Source organism: Vanessa cardui, chromosome 10, assembly GCF_905220365.1.
Source record: "Vanessa cardui chromosome 10, ilVanCard2.1, whole genome shotgun sequence".
NCBI lineage: Eukaryota > Metazoa > Arthropoda > Insecta > Lepidoptera > Nymphalidae > Vanessa > Vanessa cardui.
The window spans coordinates 6,733,567-6,749,376 of NC_061132.1; the positions used below are offsets into that span (position 1 = coordinate 6,733,567).

At 33.6% G+C, this 15,810-nt stretch overlaps 1 protein-coding gene across 1 annotated transcript; it reads right to left on the reverse strand.

Annotated features, from left to right (window-relative positions):
• Positions 1-12,904: 12,904 nt before the first annotated feature.
• On the reverse strand, positions 12,905-15,286 carry LOC124533018 (TWiK family of potassium channels protein 12-like). The gene is made up of 2 exons (XM_047108180.1): positions 14,618-15,286; positions 12,905-14,530 (listed from the first exon to the last, which is right to left on the reverse strand). The coding sequence occupies exons 1-2, from the start codon at positions 15,207-15,209 to the stop codon at positions 13,734-13,736; spliced, it is 1,389 nt and encodes a 462-aa protein (XP_046964136.1). The 5' UTR covers positions 15,210-15,286; the 3' UTR covers positions 12,905-13,733.
• Between the last annotated feature and the right edge of the window lie 524 nt (positions 15,287-15,810).

Here is a 15,810-nt window from a genome sequence, read left to right on the forward strand (position 1 = left end):
TGTGGGTGATGGTGACCACTTACCATCAGGTGGCCCATATGCACGTCCGCCAAACTATTTCATAAAAAAATGTATTTATATGTTTTCCTATTTGCACAGCATTTAATTAATTTCGATGAAACTTTGTGCATTAATTCACCCGCGAACAGTGTTAAGAGGTGGAATTTCAATACAAACGTATTATCTACATCGTATTCTATGCGAAGCCTGACCGGATAACTAGCGTTAAATGAAATTACTTCGTTAAAACAACGTACTTCATACAAAATGATATAAAAAAGCATTTTTCGTGCTAGTAATGACAGGAAAAACAGTCTTAAAAGGATTTTTAAACAGAAAGCAGTTGAAACGACACAATACATCGTACGTAGACTTTTTTAAAGTCTTCCAAAAATCTCGCTGGACCAATTAAGTAACAATACCTTTATTTAAAACGGTACATGTGTTTTAATTATCCACACATTTATAAACACTGTACAAATTGTACTGTATACAGTTGTGTGTAAGTATGTGTGTGTGTTTATTTAAAATAACGTATTTTGAAGTTATACGAGTACTTCTTCTGAAGAAAGTTAATCATTAAGTGTCAATTCGCTCGTAATAAACAACTTCACACCTTAAGTTTTCTTTTATGGTGAATAGAAATAGTACTATTTATCATAATAATAAAGTAAGTTATTATTATTTTATTGTAAAATAATAATTAATTATTTAATTACGCCAAATAATTAGACAGTTTCACGCGCGTGTATAAATGCCCTCGCCATTTTTTTTACTTTAAACTATCAATTATTGATTATTGAAACAAAATTTTTTCATGTTGAAATATTTGTGCCAGCCCATTTGGGTAGGTACCACCCAATCATAAGATATTGTACCAACGTACAGAAATACTTCATATTTTTGTGTTCCGGTTTGAAAGTTGTCTGAGCCAGTGCAAATACAGGGGATGTGAATACATCCCAAGATTGGTGTCGCTTTGGCGTTGTGAGGAATGAGTTGGTGACCTACACATCAGATGTTCCATAGCCCTATAATATAATATTAGACGACATTACATACATAACTCTGATCCCAATGTAAGTAGCTAAAGCACTTGTGTTACGGAAAATCAGAAGTAACGAAGGTACTACAAACACCCAGACCCAAGACAACATAGAAAACTAATGATAATCTACATTGACTCGGCCGGGAATCGAACCCGGGACCTCGGAGTGGCGTTACCATGAAAAGCGATGTACACACCACTCGACCACGGAGGTCGTCAAAATCAGTTACTGGTCCTATATCATAACCATTTGAAGGCGGCGAAGCTATGAGAGGAACTCGATAATATTTAAGTAAATTTCGAAATGTAATAAATCCAAACTTACCTCTTTATAAAATACCTTTTAAGAACAAAACAATTTAACTTTTATTAAGTGAGCATCGATTTATTGATTAAGAGTAGAATGATGAAAACACGAAAGAGATAAAAATGGCTTTTTCGAAACACGTAGTTTCGCTTGTTAAGCTAGTTTTTCTTTTCTTTTTCTAGCGTGTATCTACGGTTGTTGGTCGCAAAATATTGTGCCAATGATCTATAATAAAAAACACATATATAAACTTCTTGCTGATGATATCTTTAAAAACAACATTATCCAACATGATAGTTGTTTTTAGGAAAATTGATGTTTGTAGTATTAGGATTTTTTATTTTTTTAAATTTAGTCTATAATTAATATAACGACAATGATCAATATTATTTTAATATATCTCAGAATTTAATATGATATTTATTATAATACTAGCTATACCCGCCCGCTTCGCTGGGCATTAGTCGCAGAAAGAAAAGTCATTTTGTAATAACTTACTGATCATCAACAATTAAAAAAAAAAATTAATATTAGTCATCTACTTCATGTTCTTCAGTGATGTTCTCGATAGGCTGCAGATTAGTCATAACACCCACAAACTTATACGATGTTATATAGGTACGATGAAATTTTTAATAAAATTTCTATAGTCTGTAAAAATTTGCATCAAACCAACACGTCCTCTTTTAACCGGTTCTATCGAATATCGATATCATTACATCTACAACCTTGTCAATACTTGCGAACGTTCGTCAAAGCATCCTGAGCATATTCGTGCATATATCTTGGACTTCCACTGTACGAAGATCTTTGTCCAATATCAGCAGCTACTTAATCATTCGATATTGTATCTCGTAAATAAATGTACTCTTTGGCTTTTTTGGCAGAGTTTTGATTGGTTGTATCGAATGTAGTTTAATCGTACGTTCTATAATAGCGTTCATGTCAACAATGAATTGTTAAAACAGTTGACGACACTTCAGGATATGGTTAGATTGATTATCTCTAATCATTATACGATATGCAAAAAAGTCCATACATAGTTGTATGGATGTTTTTGTATTTTCTTCAATGTCACAGAGCCTGTCGTGAGAATATTTTAATACAGTCCGAGATGATATCCATCTTCTGCTCGCATAAACACAATTGGATAATCGTAATAATTGTCATACGATTGATGTGTTTCAGCGACACCTTGATTGTTTTTGTGTCGCTTAATGATAACAATACCTCGTTTTGTACTTTCTGTACCGACAACTACAGCTGTGACTTCAAGAGCTACGGCAGCATTAAAATGCCTTTCATGCTCTGCATTCAATGGCGTTCTATCTGCCTTGATAATGACTTTGAACCATTTGTTGTTTCACCTTCTAGAGCAGTTTTAAAATCTTTAACTAAACATTTATTTTCATAAAGCATACCTAATCTTAAATTTAGGGATGATTTCTCAATTAGTTGTGGTACTGAACATGCATCGAAGATCTATCTTTTTCTACGTTGTCCATGGAATAAATGTCCAGAAACTGGAGATTTTAATTAGATACTGGAAGAAGTGAACCAATCATATGATACTCTTTAAACGTAGACGAAATTATTGTATTGTACAATATTTATTGCTCCAAATGATGTCATTTCAAAGCAAGAATTGTAAATTCTAGTATGCTTAAGGAAATATTCATTGAGTCTAGATGGCCCAGTGGGTAGAACGCGTGCATCTTAACCGATGATTGCGGGTTCGAACCCAGGCAAGCATAAGCATAGAAATTCTGCCACATGTGTATTCCACCAACCCGCATTGGAACAGCGTGGTGGAATATGTTCCAAACCTTCTCCGCAAAGGGAGAGGAGGCCTTTAGCTCAGCAGTGGGAAATTACAGGCTGTTGTTGTTTTTGTAAAGGAAATTTTCAGACTCCTCAGTAGTTCCCGTAACGTAGATAAGAAGAGTTTCTGGTTTTTTAACCAGCAGTTTATTTTAAACATCATAGCGTGACAATATGGGCATACTATATTCATTGAACCAATGATCATCGGGATTTATTGAGATTGGTTCTAGTTCTTGACTTATTCTATTTTAATCGTTGATCATCCAGTCGTTGGGCTCGCTCGACAGGTTTTTTAGTATCTCTTGATGAAGATGTTTGTTCGAAGATCTGGAACTTGATCATTGGGTTGACTAACTGTTTTGGCAACTCTCAAAGTAGAAATTCGGATTATATTTATTTCTAAACGTATTTTTTGTTGGTGTGTTGTTTCCGTAGCTCTTTTGAATGACGTTGCACATATATTGTTGATGTTCCGATTTTTTGTTTCTTCAATGGTATGATGGTTTCTATTTATATAAATTATTTGATTCAATGATGATCAATGATTTTTATTTTTTATTTCATATTTTTATACTTATCGGTTGATCGGCATAGAAATGCATCGTTATACTCGTAAGGGCCATCTGTTGGTTATTTTTAATGATACGGATGAATTAATCACTTTCTCCGTGAAAATATACTCGGACGTACTCATTTTCATGACAATCGGTTGAACGGTGTAGATATATTTATATCGCAGCGCTACCTGGTGGCGAGTTACATCAATGGGGATAGCATAATCTCTTTATTTATTTAATTTTAATGATCGATCAAATAGTTTCTGAGTTTTTTGATGACACACATACAAACACATCCACTTTTGTATATAGATAGCCTATCATTTGCTCAAGCACATGTTTTTCCTGTATATCAATTTTTATAAAGATGCACGGTGCATCTGTTCTCGAGTTATAGCAGAACATACACACAGACAAAAATGTCTAAAATGGTAAAAATTATGTCAGTCAATCATAAAAAAAATACTTATGACGAATCACGGCAAAAGTAAGTATAGATTCAGTATTCACGTGCGATAGCTTTATTATTAGCGTATTTCATGTATAAGTTTGATGTTTCTATACCGATTTCTATGCTTCTTTTTTATGGAATAGTTAATACTGTTAACTTTTTTAATTTGGGATGATTGAGAGTGATATAAACGCAGGAATAGACAAATATAATCAGAAAGCTTCGAACTACTAAGCTGTTGGGAGTGACACGTGTTATTCAACAGTGACAATGAGTCAACCATAAAAGATAGACAAAGGCTGTCATGGGATATTTTTTATTTAATATTAAGGAGAACATTTCCGTAATACACAATTTCTATGTAGCTTTAACCATTAAGGTTGTACACGCAGCGAAAGCTTAAAATATGGAGTAACTTCTCCCGTTTTCCCGACATTTTCCTTCACTGCTCTGCTCCTATTGACTGTAGCGTGATGAAAAGTATACTATAACCAGCTCAGGAGTATGAAAAATAATTGTACCAAGTTTCGTTAAAATCCGTCGAGTAGTTTTTGTTTCTATAGCGGTTATACGGACAGACAGACAGACAGACAAAAATTTTACTGATTGCATTTTTGTCATCAGTATCGACCCCTTTTCAACCCCTGATAGTTATTTTGGAAAAATATTTAATGTACAGAATTGACCTCCCTACAGATTTATTATAAGTATAGATAATATTTCTATGAATTTCATATACCTGGACGTAGAAAGGTTAGACAAAACATGAAACTATGTTATTAAAGATATCTTGTCCTTCATTTTTATTTAACTCATGCCATCATGCTATAGTCCAGCCTCTATATCTTACACTTTACTTATCGGTATAAACGATGCCATTGCTCTTTGTATTGACAAGCATGGCATTTGCTAGTCAAATATAAATGATAAAAAAAGTTTCAATTTTATTGTAACTTCAGTTTACATAAGGTCGTATGTTCCACTTGTCCAATCCGGTTTGAACAAATATTTGGCAAGTACAGACAAGCCAACATTGACCGTCCACACGCTTGCAAGTGCTCTAATTACGTCGTGAGCTTAAAGCATGACAGTGAAGTAGGTTCCAACACAATGTTTCGTTTGACCGGTTAGCTGCTTTAATCGCTTATTTATCTAGCGCTAAATACAGTGTTCTGAATCCTTTTTTTGAACTGTTTGTGTGGAGCTATTCAATTGGATTTATTCAGCGAACTTTATGAAAGCCTTCAGGTGAGAAATCTGTGAAGGCTCGAAATTTAAAAGTGTGGATGTATCATTTAACTTCTTTATTATAGCAAATTTTAGTATAGATCTATTTACTAAAGACAGCGCGCCTCCACTTTAAATTGACTTGCATTAATATGTGTAAAGTGTCAAAATGTCCAAGACGTCTTATTGTGCGTGACAATGAAAAGTGATTTACGCAGATGTGTGCGTGTATAAATATCTAAGTGCATATTTACAGTGACTCACACATAGAACTAAAATATTTTTTAACGATAATGATTATTCTTTACACAGGGTAGTTAATTGTGAGATAATAACCTAAATTCGAGGTTCAAGAAAATGTAATAGCGTTTTAATGTCCTGACATGGGGTTAGACGAATGAAGATGTTCGATGAAAAATATTTATGATATTCTCATTAAATGCTCAATAGAAAAGTGACTGAAGTGATAATAATTACTATTTTAAATAATATAGATTCTTTACTATTAGATCTAATATCTGAGGGTAGACTAAAACAAATCCAATGATCCCAACGAACGGTATAATATAGTATATTTAAAATTCGATAGCCATTAGTAGAAACGAAACTATAACAAATGAAACGCATTTAATGAGGGAAAGTCAAAAGTAAAATTAGTATCAAATAAACGTAGTGCTTCTCTTGTATCACGAAATACCTCCTAAAACGATTCTCTTTTAAAAATTTCATTATGCGTTCACGAACAAAACACTATCGCTCCACATTTATTATTCAAAAAAGGTTCATTACTTTCAACTTAAATGCAGTTTAAGCAATATACAAAGTGAACGTTAATTAAAGTTTGTTTTGGTTGTTTGTAATGCGCCAGACATTCCAGACGCTACAGAACCCAGACAGCTCCATCATTACTCTACAAACAACATTTCGCTCAAGATACAACTATATAGGTGTAATTCTAAAATACCGTGTTGTGTCTAAAAATAAGCAACAGCCCATACATATGCCATTGTTTTACTAGCTCTTCTCTTTGAAAAAAGTTTCCGAGCTTACTTCACTACGCGACTGAAATGCAGGTTGCCTGATACACGCGCCAAATTTCATCGGAGACATGTAGGTTTCCTCCCGATGTTTTCACTCACCGCCGAGCACAAATCTTCGAGTGAGATTCACGTCTTTTAACAACTGGGTCATCATGACTTATGTTTTGTCTATCTATAAATTATTCGTGTCAAAAATATACTTTTATTATTAGAAAAAACTACAACCTCATACTATTTCTTCTTGCTGTCTCTTCGGCGGGCGCCACAGGATAATACCGCGAGTGGTACCTACCCTAATTTGAAAATCCATGTCTGCTTCGTCTTTCAGACTGGAGGATAGTCCAAGATATACATATAAACAGCTCCATCCTGTAGCAGGTATCCCAAGGTAAATAAGTCATTAAGAATCATTTGGAATTATGGATTTGTCCGTTATATATTGGAATGGAAATAAAATCGAGCTGAGAAAAATATACAAAACACGGTATTATTTACCCAAAATGTAATTCACTATTCGAAACATTTGTATAATTATTACAAGAATGTACCAACAGAGAACGGGTTTACGGTACATTAAACAATTCATTTCTCTAACAACGTAATAAATTTAAGAGATCGCGCAAAACGAATGGTGAGAAAATTCTCTTCAAGGAATACGTTTTACGATCTCGTTTAATTCGGTATCAAATGTCAAAAGTTTTGTTTCAACCTTTGTTATATTAAAACTCAAACTGACAATAAACATCAAATTATATTCAATTTACATTTTTGTTTATACTGAATCGTGTGTTTTAAGTTATGACAAAATTCCAAGTTTCACCCACAGCACCTAGATCCACAAGAGCACGATTTATAAGTCATTTTCTGACTCGCACGACCACTCTTTAGAACCAGCATTCGCCAACTGTTTTTTCCGAACTTATATGACTTAGACCTGAGATGACCCAGTGGTTAATACGCGTGCATCTTAACCGATGATAGCGGGTTCAAACCCAGGCTTTCGGCATCTCGTGCTCGGCGGTGAAGGAAAACATCGCGAGGAAACCGCATGTGTCTAATTTCATCGAAATTCTGCCACATGTGCATTCCACCAACCCACATTGGAACAGCGTGGTGGAATATGTTCCAAACCCTCTCCTTAATGGAAGAGGAGGCCTTGTCCCAGCCGTGGGAAATTTACAGGCTGTTACTTTACTATACGACTTGGAAACCTTCAAAAGAGAGTTAACTGTCTTTAAAGGCCGGCAACTCACATGCAATCCATCCGGTGTTGCAGGTGTCAATGGGCGGCACCGTATTTGTTTAGTTTTACTTATTTTATCCGCGAGAAGGCGGATTATCTTCTAGTTACATGTAATAATGGGTGTATAATAAAAGGAAAATAAACATTATAAAATTAAATTTGTGTTGTTAGCTTTTCATGTTAACATTGTGTTATTATGTACAGTCACTCTCGAAGCATTTTACTACTTTCAGCTGAACTCCCATTCAGCAATGTTTATAGTAAAATATCATCTATGTGTGTAGAAACTTCGTGCAATGATTTTTTTTTATCATCGATAACATAACGTACTACGACTATATATTGAATATTATCAAATTGATATGTGTGCTGGTAATATTAAAATAATCGCTTTTTACTAAATGTATATGTTTACATGGTACACTTACCAAAATAACACTTTTAATATTTTTTGTCTGTCTGTTTGTTCCGGTTTATCTCTGGAACGGCGGGGCCGATTTTGACGGGACTTCGCTGGCAGAAAGCTTATTTAATAAGGAGTAACTTAGGTTATAACAGTAACTGTTTTGTTAAATTAATAAAAAAATTAATTCGCGAGCGCGTGGAACGCTCAAGAATGCTTTAATGCACGTACAAGATATAATACAGTTGTCATTTCAGATAAAATAACGACGCGTTAACGTTGCACCGACGTCTTCTAGAAGACGAATTGTAGAATTAATCACTCTATACTACCTGAGCAAGTTAAAAAGTAAAAATAACATGAATAAATGTATATTTCTAACGCACATTTAGAATGGTGAGTATTACATTTTCTTAATAAGGATTTTCTTTTCTGCCTACGTTTAAATTGGAATTCAAATATTCTTCTTCTTCTTCTTTTCTCACGACGATTTCTTGAAATACTGACATCGTTGAAAGAGGTCTAAGTCTTTATAAGACTGATTGGTCATAGCTTATGTCATGCCATCAGATCTGCCTACCGGTATTATTTTAAAGAAAAATTAACGTTTCTGTGTGCCAACTAATATTATCAATAAGATCTTTTACCGCCAAACCGCATTACTTTATATTGTTGTGTTTCAGTTTGAAGGGTAAATGAGCCAATGTAACTACAGGCACATGGAATAAAACATCTTAGTTCCCATAGTTGGTGGCGCATATGCGATGTAATTGTAAAGATTATTCATATTAGTAAACTCATTCCTTTGAAGAAATCCTTTAAGAAAATATGTTTTTACTTAAAAGTATATAAATAATATGCTATAGTATATGGTCTCGTTACCAGTTAAGGCTAACTTTAAAAGCTTTTTTTACCATGCTGCTCCTCTACTGGAATTAACGTGTAAATTTTTACACACACAGACATCATACTTTCTTTTTGAAGCTTCTCCTCAGACCTATTGAACTTAAAACTAATTTCGCCACGTGTTCCAATAAAAATTAACAGATATTGATGAACACGTAGAAATTAAAAAAACTTAAGCTCATGAAAATTTAGTCATGCTTAATGGGTTTCCATCCATTACCACCCATCCACAATCTTCGGCTGAATATCAAGTATTCGAACCCTTCCAAGTAAAAATCGATTAATGAAAAAATTCAATGATAAGAACGTGAAGAAGACAGACCTGCGTTATCGCTGTATCCCGGAGTTTGATTCTTAATTGAATATAATACAAATTATATAAAACGACTAAATATAATCCTATATCGTAAACTGACCCGGCCCGGCTTCGCACCGGGAACAATACTACTAAATATACTACAGAATTTGTTTATTCACATCACACTACAAACTTCTAAAATTATCAGTGTTTCTTTACCACATTGTTCTCATATTGAACAAAAACGTTTCGAATCACTCTATTTATTAAAAAAACCGCACCAAAATCCGTTGTGTAATATAAAGATCTAAGTATACATAGGAACGGAAAGCGGTAAGCGACTTTATTATACTATGTAAAGATGATGGATGTGCCTACCAATTTTCCAGTATCAATAATCACTTATAACTCATTAAGTGATCTTGTGACTTAGAATACATTAATTAGCAACGGAAATTGTATCGATTTAAAAACGCACGATATATTTGCATTTTGGCAAAACTGTTACGGCGCACATTGTATTAACTTTAGGTCTGCTTGTATAAGTTAGTGCAATAAAACTTAATTTAATGTGAGCCAGTATACGAGTACTGAGCGTTTGGGTTGCAAGTATTTCATAGCAACTTTCATATGTGCGTTTATATGTTTATATTATACGAGTATAATAAATAGGCAAAGCCATTTTAGTACCTCCTTCTTTTCTTAAGTTATGCTTTTTTGTGTTCTATTAAGAAATTAGGAAAGATTCAAACGGATTTATAAATCATCTAGAATTCTCTTTGTGTCTCTTATGAAATAAGTGAGAAATGAATAGGAGACTCATCTGTTGGAAATTGACTACCACAGCCCATTGACATCTAGTACACCGGAGATTTTGAAGGCTTTGATGTCCTTTCAACAATTTAAATATGTAACAATGATGAATTGATAATTTGAATGTGTATATTTAATTCGATATTCGAAGATTTATTGGCAAATTCTACGAAAACATCATATTGAGCAAACATAAAAAGAAAAACCTTTATTAACATATTTTAATCCATCTTTATGTATTTACAAGGAGAAGTTGGTCTTCCCTTATCTATATCACTTCCAGCAGTGCTCTGGTCTAAGAGCCACCACTCTGAGGTCTACCACTAATTTCCGCTGTATTCTTTGTCACCTGATCAGACTAGTGTAGACTCTAAATATTAATTATTAGTTTAGATAGTCACAGTCCGTCATAACTACATATGGTACTATTGAAAATCAGCGTTAGGTTTTTGGAAAACAACTTGAAATTTGAATGGTATACCTGTTTAGGACACGATTCATTATCATTTCATTGTTTACCAATTCTCTTTTTTATTTTGCCTTCCTTTTTTGTTGTTGTTACTTTTTGTAGATGAAAAAGTATATTTTTTTATAACTGTGTGTGTCTTTAACAATCATTTCTTTTATTTCTTTCTTTCATTATAATCCGCTCAGCCCAGTGCCATTTCACCATGTTTATACGATGTGCTGTGCCGGTTTTATCAATCCACATTCATAAATGTCAACGTTAAAGAAAAATTTAACGAAAATTTTTGTACACTTCATATATATTATAATCTAGTATATACAATTGTAACCTCTGCTTTATTTCATCCAAATAAAACAACTTTGCCAGTACCAAACTAATATCGTCATTTTATTTATTTTTTTAAATTCAATCTCACAGCAATTTGTTTATTTATTTTATTTATTTATTTATTTATTAAGATCCTCCAGGAGTAAATACATTAACACAATATTAGTAACAATAACAACATAAAGCTTAAAACTAAATGCATTACCTATAAAGGAGAATACCTCATGCAATGTGGATATAAAAGGAGCTTACACGATAAAAATATGTCCATTTACAAGTTTAAACATATTATGCTAATTGAAAAGTTACAAAAAAAAAATATACTTAACAAAAAAATTTGCAAATAAAAGAGTTTTAAAAAAAAAATGATAGCGAAACAATAACAATCAAATGGCTAATAATTCTAACATTTTCTTACGGAACTTAGATAAAGAGTCACCAAATGGATCAAGGGAGGCACTGTGCTCGTTTAAGATTTTACAAAAACGTGCCACAGGTGAGTTACTTCCTAAGACGGTTTTACGAAAAGGTCTTACTAATGGCGCTATCGGTTTTCGTGGGTATCTAGCAGGAACATTTAAATTTATTCTAGAAACTAGAAAATAAGTATCATATAAACTATTTAGAGTTTTGTATAAAAACGTTAAATCTAGCATGTCACGCCGTTGACTTAAGGAAATAATTTTGAAGTATTTTAGTCTGTCATTGTAGGTAGGAAGTAATTTGGCTTTACCTAAAGAAAATGTAAGATGGTAAAGAAAACGTTTTTGAATTCTCTCTAGTCTTAAACTGTGAGTTGCGTAATGTGGCCTCCAAACAACACTTGCATATTTCAAAATGCTCCTGACAAAACTGTTGAACAATATGATCTTAGTTTTTGGATTTCGAAACAGTTTACCGTTTCTGATAACGAAACCCAACATTTTAGATGCCCTGCTAATTATGTTGTCCATATGTGATATAAAAGTTAATTTTTTATCAAAGATCACCCCAAGATCCCTAATCGTATCCACGGATTTAAAAAAAAAAGGATTTGATATGATGGATTTGCAATGAACTGAGCACGCTGAGTGACCTTGAGCAAAATAAAGCCAGCGAATAAACGTAACGTAAAGATAACGTAAGCTGTCACGTCAATCAGCCTGTTGTTATGAATAAAACAAAACCAATAAAACAATTTAAGAAAAAAATATTACTGAACATCAAATATTCTCAACCGTATTTATGACGACACGATGATTTCGAAGTAAACAATAAAACAAATACAAAACAATATAAATCTTCGTCTTAATATTCGCTATTTTCATTGGTTACCTGAAAAAGAACGCACAAAAATTTCTACGTATTTAAATATTTTATTGCAGAAGATATGAGTGAACATAAGATAAACCCAATTTTTTTTTTATGATATAGTTGGCAAACGAGCAGGAGGCTCACTGTGAGTGACTACCACCACCCTTGGACATCTGCAACACCAGGGCTTGCTGGTGCGTTGCCGGTCTTTAATAATATTATTTTACAAAGTGTTGCACAAAGGCTTTCTTATTGCTTATAGCGATCTCTCAAAGACATCCTTTAGTGATAAAAGCTTAGAAAAACACAGGTACTGGTAAATAGAGAGGAGACTTTGGGATATCATGATGATGAGCCAGTGTAACTACAGGCACAAGGGACATAACATCTTAGTTCCTAAGGTTGGTGGCACATTGACGATGTAAGGAACAGTTAATATTTCTTAAAGCGTCATTGTCTATGGGTGTTGGTGACCACTTACCGTCTGATGGCCCATATGCTCGTTCGTCAACCTAATGGTGATGATACATAAATAGAAGTTTAGAAAGAAAATAGGTACTGGTAACGAGAGAGGAGTCTTTGGGATATGATGATGATTATGATGATAATGAAGATGATACATAAATACGTATGATAATAAATATTAAAAAATAAGCAACGCTTTTCATAAAAATGTTTTATTATCTTTACAGTTGGTATAATTGCACAAAACGACTTAGGTCCTTAAATACATATACAGACGTTTAAATTCACACTCTGTACGAACTAACATCCCTATACACGAAACCACGTTAATTAATTAGGTGTAGTTGATTTCACAAACCTAAATAATCAATTCCTATATCATTAACACTTTAAAAGAAAACATTTATTAGGAAATCTGTAACGACGTACCTTGTTAATACTTTAAAGCCATTAATAATACGATAAAAAAATTTATATTCCCTTCCTATTACAGTCTTAATAATTCTTAACGCAATTCCAATACTGAATTAAAAGTTGATTAAATTTCATTTTATACAAAATGTTAGCCTGTTAGTGTAACAAGTTCATTTATAACGTCATAGTAATTTCTTAGTATATATATAGTTAGGTTTTTAGTTTTTACATTATTTTATAAGATTATTAGTATATGGAGACAAATATAATGATTTGTCTTTATTTGGCACTAAATTTACCTAATTAAAGTAATTAACAAACACTTCAGTCGTTTTATTAAGTAAACATTTATGTTTATCAAAATCATTCTTTGTCTATACTAAAAATCACTCGTCCTAACGAATCTTGAAAAATTCAAACTCCGATTTCGAATGGAATTCCATTTTTAAAATTATAGAGATTTAAAAGATCATCTTATTACATTGGTGTCGCCCGTTCTGGTTCTTTCTCTTCTTTGAGAGTGTAAACGGATCGACGTATTGCACTACCCTCGTACCTGGTACTAGGAATATGGTGCAACACTTCGGGCAGTGTCTCCACATCAGAATTGACTACTGTCTCTTCTGTGAAATTGCCGCTTTCGTCTCGTCAAGATCGCTGAAGAAATTCAGGTGTCGAAGTCTTCTGATTATTTGCTTTGAGTATTCTCTCGTGGTGCCTCAATCGGTGAACGATCTCATCGTGGAGAACGTTGAAACACATCGCAGTCAGAGCTAAACCAGTCATAATGTAGATCGAGCAAAACCAGATAGTACCAGAGGAAGCACCATTCTTCTGAGTTAAACCGGGCGCCAAATGTCCGAAACCAATAGTGCTTAGACTCATGAAGCAGAAATAAACCCCATCAATTGGACTCCAGCCTTCCAGCTGATATAAGACAAGAGCCCCAAAAAATATATAGGTAAAAATGGCTGTTAGGCATAGTGAAATTGGTGCAAGAATCGAAAATCCACGCAGAGATATTTTCGAGTCAGTATCAGCACAGCTCATGGAGTCACAATCGCGTAGAAATTGTAAGCCTTGAGTCTTATCTTTTATAGAATTTGTACTCAGACTGTTAGCCTGTGATGCAGATATAATAGTACCTGATGGTGATCGAACGTAATACGGTTCCTGTAAATGTAAGGTTTGGCTCCTGTAATCATCTTGACGCCTTACTTTTTCTTTCCTTTCTTTCACAGCCATTGTTCTGTCATCAAGGCAGCAATAACCACATTTTGAGCATAAGCAACAACATAATGCTCGACTGAAAATACTTCGAGCCAGTCTAGATAACAGCGCTCCCACAACGGATAAATATAATAGTGTAAGTGGTATACCTATAACGGCATAACCAATAGTGACAGCCTTCCCAAGTGCTGTTTTTGGTGCCACGCTGCCGTAACCTGCAAATTAGAATTAAATTACATTAACAGTTTGAAATAAATCTATTGTATGAATTATTTTTTATAATGATTATTTTTTTACTTTACCTATTGTTGTTAAAACTGTTAAGGAATACAGGAACGCTTTGGCAAAATTCCACTCGTATTCGTCTGTGACCAACGCTGGGGCTGATTCTAATGCTCTAGCATCTCCATGCTGTTCAGATACGTCTGCAGCAACTCGAGCAATGAGTTTTTCTTGAAATCTTGCAATTTCTTGAGCAGCAAGTCTAGTCCAGTTCTCTTTATACAAAATATTCAAGGATACCGTTATTTCCCAAATACTTTCCACTGTCTGTGTCCTCAATTCAGCACTAACTTGCGCGATGCTGCTGTTGACTTTTGGTAAAGGATTTGATTTTCTATTTTCATTCGCTTGATACGATGTTGTTGCTAACGTTTTCTGATGCACTTTTGCGGCACTGCCCTCAATCGCTAGGAATATAAATGCTCCAACTAACGTGTATACCAGAAGGATAGCGAATATTCCTAAATTTGTGATACATCCAGCTATTAAACTCTTCTTTTTGCTCTTCTTCGTTTGGATGCAGAGACAGCACGTTGTGATGACATCATCGTAATTATCTATCTTACCATTTTTCTTGTATTTCCCGTTGATACTGTTCTTCTTCTTCTCCATATTTGATTTTATGATTTAATGCTATGATTCATCCTTTTTTTCTAAACTTTAGTTCAAATGAAAGGATCAACGGTTGATCACATCTGAAACAAACAAAAAAAGAAAATAAGCATCACTAAGTACATTATTGTTTATACAGACGTTCTTGATTATTTCGTTAATACAGAGTCTTGAAAACCTGAAAATAGAGAAAGTCTTTTTCGAATTTCGCAAGGACATAAAGTAGCTTGACTAGTAAAAGGCGTGTCTGAAATACCAGGGAAAAGGAAAAAGAAAGTCAAAGACAATACTCTGAATAAATACGTTGTATGCAGCGATGCTCTGTATAACCAATTCAATATAATTTTATTGGTTCATACATTTTCTTTTAGCATTAATGCTTCGTCAATATTGTGTACGTTTTCAAAATATTGTATTTGTAATTTCAGTTTTTTATATATAATTATTGTATATTATTATTATTATTGTAGTTCAGTGTGAAGGACACATATTTATTCATCCATCTTGTGTAAACACAAAGAACAATCAATTTTAGTTCTTAAGGTTGAATATTGACGATGAATGAGATGATTCAATATTTCTACGATAACCATGTTTATGG